The 6,673-nt window shown below is 43.2% G+C and overlaps 1 protein-coding gene across 1 annotated transcript in view; it reads right to left on the bottom strand.

The window, feature by feature from the left end:
- LOC118327693 (membrane-associated guanylate kinase, WW and PDZ domain-containing protein 3) overlaps nt 1-6,123 on the bottom strand; it is a 118,641-nt gene extending 112,518 nt beyond the window's left edge. The window contains exon 1 of the mRNA XM_035661111.1: nt 5,225-6,123. Within this exon, the coding sequence (XP_035517004.1) occupies nt 5,225-5,531 (307 nt within the window). The 5' untranslated portion in view covers nt 5,532-6,123. The remainder of the gene's footprint in view (nt 1-5,224) is intronic.
- Between the last annotated feature and the right edge of the window lie 550 nt (nt 6,124-6,673).

The raw sequence follows: 6,673 nt of genomic DNA, 5'->3' as shown, positions 1-6,673 counted from the left end.
AAAAATAGACATATCCTTCTTTCTACCTATTTCAAAACAGGAATTTAAGAACTAAAGCAACCCCCCATTTTTGGGCATTTGTAGGCCTATAATAACAAAGATACTTTTAATTGGATTTGGTTAAAGGCTTCACACTTTTCTGCACAATAAATATGTAATAAAAATGCATTATTGAAGATCTAAATCCCTGCATTATATCTTTCTGAATCAAAGTGAACAGGGGAGAGGTGGAGAGCGACAGCAATGAAAGTTAGTAAGACAATAATGAGGTGAGGTTAGAAGGTTGAGAACAGCGATGGAACAGCACTCCTGCTAATTGTCATGCTCTGGTACTGCATTTACAGTTTGACAATCTTGCTCAAGTGTCCCTGCGCTGAACAAACCAACGCTGGCTGATGAGCATGGTGACATGCCAGAGGCCTGGTGGTGTTAACAAAACAGGGAGGGCTTGTGATCGAGTGTTTGCTGCTGTGCTCCTCGTCTAAAACACTGGTAGGGTTTAAGTATCATGGCTGTCAAATCATCAGCACCTGCTTGGAGTAAGATTTAGAAGTGGTGGTCCTCAGCCTTTTTTTCATCGCCATAGCAGCCAGGTACATTGAAATACAATAAAAATACAACAGATGAATGAATCACAAATGAAAAGATGATTAATTTTTCCTTCCTTTAGCGCCACCAACAGGTCTAAGTTTTCCCTTATACTGTGAAATAATCATCTTCCAGATATGTATTGTTTCCAGAGAATGAATCCTACAATTGAAATCTCTGTAAAAACTCCTTTATCCAACTTTCTGCAGATAAAAGAAACTTCACATTACTGCCTGCCATTTTCCAAAACAGTACTTTAGACTTTTTGAATTCATGTTTACTTGTATCCGGGACACAATTTGGTATAAAAATCAACTTGCAGAGACTAATCCATCAGCATCCATCAGTCTGCTTTTACTGTGACATTATGATTGTGTGGAAGTACAGTTGTGAGTGGAAAATCTATGCTTTATCGCCACACAACTTTAACTACGACGACAATAAAAGCAGGCATGGTGTTCACTGTGATGGATTTCCTAAACGAAAGTTTCATATTGTAGTGAAATGAAGTGAAAACAGTAGAGGCCTAGAAGGTATGAAAAACACATTGCTCAATATAAAACACTATAACGTGCTTTAGAAAATGGTCAGCAGTAATATAGAGTACACATATTTACATTTAATGGGCTGAAAAATGCAAAAAGACACCAGTATGGTCTTTTAAGCTCATCCATATAGTGGCACATCAGTGCTGTGGTGTTTCAATAAATACAGCAGCAGAGTGGCTGACGCAACATTCTGCTTATATTTCCCATAAGTGTCTCGAGGTTTGCCAAGTTTCAGCTTTATATTCTGTGTTACTAACATTTTAAATTATTAACAGTGCACATGAGAATTCACGACCACCCACAGTTCATTGTGTGTACAGTAATCATTTTATCTATGTGTCTATTTGTTCATTCAGCCTTTATCTAGCCAGTTGGCACCAATGAGATTAAGAATGTTTTTTCCAAGGGACGCCTGGCCTAGAAAGCAGTATCAAGACGGTTGTAGACAACATACAGTAACATGCATACTAGGCAACAGGGCAATTAAAATCACAAAGAGGCACAAAAGTAGCAATGTAAGTGCCCAGTCAATGCTCCAATAGCAGAGCAGCAGGATCAGAGCTCAAGCCTAAACAGATCTTAGCAAAACAAAACATAGCCGACGTCTTATTGAATCTGCATAAAAAACACTCATAATCACTTTACAATCACTAAGAAAGAGCTCATTCAGCCTTAAATTACTCTGTTATGAGTTCCGTGCCAAAGGAGCAGTCTAAGTGATAGCGCTCCTGCTCCATTCAGCTGATTGTCAGAAACATCTCTAAGGCGAGAACAGATGTCTCTAGTTATTTGACCAGGCTCTCTGGGCTGCTGTATTCCCACTTTCACTCTCAATCCCCATTTTTTTCCCTTTTTTTTTGCAGCCGACTGCAAATCTCTTTGCAGTGACAAAGCATCGCCTGTCAAGAGGATGATTCCATTGAGAGGCACTTCCTGATATGAGAGGTGCATTAATGTGATTAACCCACACTCACTATTGCTGTTTGATACAGGGGCTTAGGGGCTCATGTCACTCGGTATTCTTTTCTATTGGCATGATCAGCAGGTAATGGAAAATATGCTGATGTGTGAGCAGAAGCAGGTAACTCAAAATCTAATCTGGAGTAAATTGTTATCAATAACAGAATCAACTGCTGCTTTATACATACGCGATTATGCAATTTGACTTCAATATTCAAAGATAATTAAGAACAAAATTAGCTTTGAAACTCAGTATGTTACAGAAGTAGATCAATTATGCCACTCTGCAGACATGTTGTCATTATCACACCAATAATTATCAACCATTAAAAGATCAAATTACTATCTTCCAATCCAATGCTGTTATTCCCACACCCCAAAGGTGTGTGAGTATTTCAATGAATTACCATTTAATTTAAACATAACTACAATCTGGTGACTACTGTTAGACTATATTAAATACCATAAAGCTCATTCCAACTGACTCACTGAGACACAAAGATCTGTGCATCAGTTGTAAAGTAAGGGCTTGTATTCATGTTTCATACGTTCACACAGCTACTATTAATGGTCTAAAAGATGAAAGACAGCTTTTTGCACTCGCTTCACTGTGTGCTGCATGAGACATTATTCATATGATGTCAGAGGTATCATCCATTCAGCTGCATATAAATGGCTACAGGTTGTACGTATGTTTTGATTGCTCAGTGATTGAAGCTGCAAACATATAGGAGGCACAGCAGAAAATAACTGAGCAGCGGAAAAGGAATACTGCGATGCCATTCACAAAGCTTTTCATCAGGCATCTTTTCCGATCCTTAGCTGGGGGTACTGGCAAAAAATAGATTTCTGTACCAAGCACAGAGCTTTTGATAGAGGCATCTCACAGCTTAATCAAAGATAGCAGGAACATGCGCACATCCACCTCATGGTATATCATGAAATCTTGGCATAGGCTTGATGTAAATTTCTCAATTTCAAAGCAATAAAAGGGTAAGTATGTGAGGATGTATACATGTGAGATAAGACTACTCAGTCCCTAGAGAAAATATGATGCACCAGAAGCAGAAAAACAAAAGTATGTGAAGTGCAGTGTGCAACTCTTTCAGCTCACATTCCTTTCGATCAATGGCTGAGAAAGATAATAGCCTCCACAGAGGCTTGCATCGTGCATTCTTGTCTCTCGCTATGCTCGCCTCAAATCCCCTTTTCTGCTTTTGCATCTCTGCAGATTCTGCATCTCTTGCCTCCTAGCTCCACCCCAGCTGTCAGCAGCAGCAGCACGGGAAGCCCACCAGCTCCAGAGGGCAAGGCAGGCAGAACACAAGAAGATCTTGGGAAGAGCACAGGGCAACATCTGGTAGACCCAGACAGCCTGTCCGTCGCTGCCGGCCGCCATCATGTCATCGGCGCTTCCCGGGCTTCCAGGTACAGCTGATCCTCAAGACCCATCAGAGTGGAGAAAATCCACTGGCAAACTCAATTATGCAAGAAGTGTGAATTAAACATGAGGCTACTACACAGGAATGTATACACACAGTGCAGACGTGCACACTTGCATGATACGTAATCATACAATATAACAACCCCATCTGTATGCTGATGCCAGAGGGGCTTTGTGAGGCCTTTTTTGCAAACAGATCCTTGAAGAGCTGATTCACACTAGTTGTAACGTTACATATGACTGAAAAAGCATACGGACATCTAGGCCAGACTGGTTAGGGTGACAGCGAAGAAATAGGCGATGAGGAATTTTGCCATCTTTGCCACCTATTACTTCCCTGTGAGCTTTAAAGAGCAAAAACAGCCTCGCGTGGGAGTTAAGCCTGGAGCCAAAGGCAGAGCCGATTTTCTCCCCATCTTTCTTTGTCTCTTTCCCCATGCCTCTCTCTCTCTCCCTCTGTCTTTGTGTGTCTCTCTCTCTCTCTCTCCCTCACTCTCTTGTTCCTCCATGCCCTTTATTAATCATCCTTGGTTAGTGGGGCAGAGAGCGTGGTGTTAGGAGCTCTTGGGAGTGTAGAACCATGAAATACACACACACACACACACCTTAAAGTGCACACGCTCATAAATCTAGGCAAATATTCTTCCATCCATCTCTTGTTTGCTTATAAAAGATATAAAAATCAACAAAATATTAATAAAAACGCAGGAAAACTCCTAGGAATGCCTATGCACACAAAAACAAGGACACACGCCATAAGTACACATGTGCACACGTACAGCTGATCTTAAGCGATCCTGGCCTGAGGACCTGGGTCTCAGCTGCTGCTCCTGCTGATGTAACCTTTTGAAGAGTCTCAGTTGTTGTTTAGACATTCCAGGTTCAGCACACAAGCAAAGTAAGGCCATCTCTCTCACCCATAAACACACTCACAGCTTGGGTCAGAACCAGTAGAGTATACAGCAGCAGCATCACCAAGCCGTCACAGCTATTAGAACTCATTATCAAAGTGTTTGGATATAGTAACCAACATCCTTGGAGAGCTTGATGTGGAATGATGGGACAAGGAGTTACAGCACAGCTAACCACTCTGGCTTCTGTGGCCAATGGGCAGCAAAGTTTCCTGAATAATGGAGGATGTAATTAGGCCTTATTTCTATGCATGTAAGTGCACTTAGCCTAGAAGGTTCCAACTGGGCTACTTGCCATTAATACCATTATCACTATTCGATCTCCCTGACAAAGTGGTGAAAGAACTGGCCAATTAGATGTTATAGGACAGTGAGAGGTTTACAGTAGAAGTCTGGGATAGCCTTTGGGAAGTGTAGTAGATGGATGTAGTGATGGGTACAGACAGCTAAACTCACTTTATTCACCCTTCTGTTCTATTTTGTAGTGGTTTAACTTTAACTGGCATGTATGAATCCATACATCATCTATTGCAAGTTACATGAGGAGGGGGTCGATATGGATAAATCTATAAATTAATGATATTTTAATATTAAGTTGAGGATTTTCATCACAGACCGGCAGTAATACAGTCAATGTTTCTGTTTATCCCTAGATTACTGGGTGTGTATGATCAGGGTTGCTGTGTTTGGTGAATTCCACATATCAAAACGCTCATCTTACAAACAGAGCTCAGGTGAGACGGCGGTGGGAACAGAGAGCAAGGGGGACGCACCTGGTTTGACCGTCTTCAAGCGAATCGGCTCCCGAAAGTGGCGTATGACAGCCAGGGTGTCACGGTTTGTAAGTCCACTGACGGGCGTCCCGTTCACCTCCAGCAACACGTCCCCGTAGTAGGGCAGCTTCCCGACGTGACACACAAGCACGTCCAGCTTCATCTGGCCCAGGTAGGGGAACTGTCCCAGCTCTGCTCCTCCCAGGACCTCCACCACGGAGCCAAAGTCCCCGAGGTTCCCCCATGACACCGCGCACTCCACCACTTTACTGGACCAGTGTTTCTTCTTCTTCAGTGTTCTGGACATGGTTACTCCCTTTTCGAACAACTAACGATCTACCCGGTTACAGTCGCCTCGGTTCGCTGTCGTTAAATGAACATTAAGTGACGCGGCCTAATAAATCCTCCTGAGTTATTCTCCCGACCTGCTGGGAATCTCATCTCCCTGACATTTAGGAGGCTGATTTTCACCCATGAATCTGCCACTGAGCTCTGTCATCCCACGGGCTTATCGCTCCGGTGTGCGCACAGTTGCCTTGGTTGCAATAATTCCAAGCGCTCCTTGCGCGTAAAAACAGGAGAGTTGATGGCGGCAAGGTGGTTAAAAAGGGAACAATTCAGGTTTCAGGCTCTCCACCGCTACTCTGGAACCATATCCGCGCTTTGCCTCGTCTCTCGAGGAGCCTCCCGACGCCAAGTAGTCAAAAGAAAAATGTAAACAGAGAGGATTTTACTCAGTCGGCGGTAGATTGTGGAGTGTCTGTCGCTGAAATGTAGTGCGTCAACGAGAAATCCCTCATACCTGTGGGTAGGCTGACAATAGACGGGCGGCAGCGATCACCGGTAGGCGGTTTATGCAGTTCCAGCCCATGGTGACTGAGCTGAGAGACATCTGCGAGCGTTTGTCTGCTACAGGTTTGAACACACCTGGCACCGCCAAGAGAGATGTTGCCAAGCTCCGAAACGCCCCTTTTTACGCTCAGCGGCGACAGACGCTCATGCTGGCTCCATCCTCCGGTGTGCTGTGGTACTAAATAAAAAAAAACAGACTGTGTAGAGTCCAGCAATGTTCACTGTAACTTGTTGTCGTTTCAGTCTTCGTCCAAAAATGTATGACGGCAATGTTTATCCGCATTTTCTTTCAACGTTCACGGGACTTGTCGAGAGCATTAGGTCGAATAAGTGGAACATCTAAGACTAACTAAAACCACACAGAGCATGTAATCCCAATATCAAGCGTGCAAAGCAAATTACACCTAATTAAGACTCCTAATTTGTACAGAATGAGGTATTCTCGGGGAGGACATTCCGGTTGATCAGAATAAGTGTCTCCACAGCGCCACCTACCGACACAATTAGAGAAATCCAAACAATTTGCTGCTCCAGTTCATCCCCTCCCTGAGGTCTTTGATTTACACTTGCATACCTACATACCATACCAGCATGCCT

The sequence above is a fragment of the Morone saxatilis genome, unplaced genomic scaffold (genome assembly GCF_004916995.1).
Source record: "Morone saxatilis isolate NCDOM2014 unplaced genomic scaffold, NCSU_SB_2.0 Contig18, whole genome shotgun sequence".
NCBI lineage: Eukaryota > Metazoa > Chordata > Actinopteri > Moronidae > Morone > Morone saxatilis.
The sequence above is the reverse complement of the archived record's forward strand: the minus strand, read 5'-3'. Positions and strand labels throughout refer to the sequence as shown.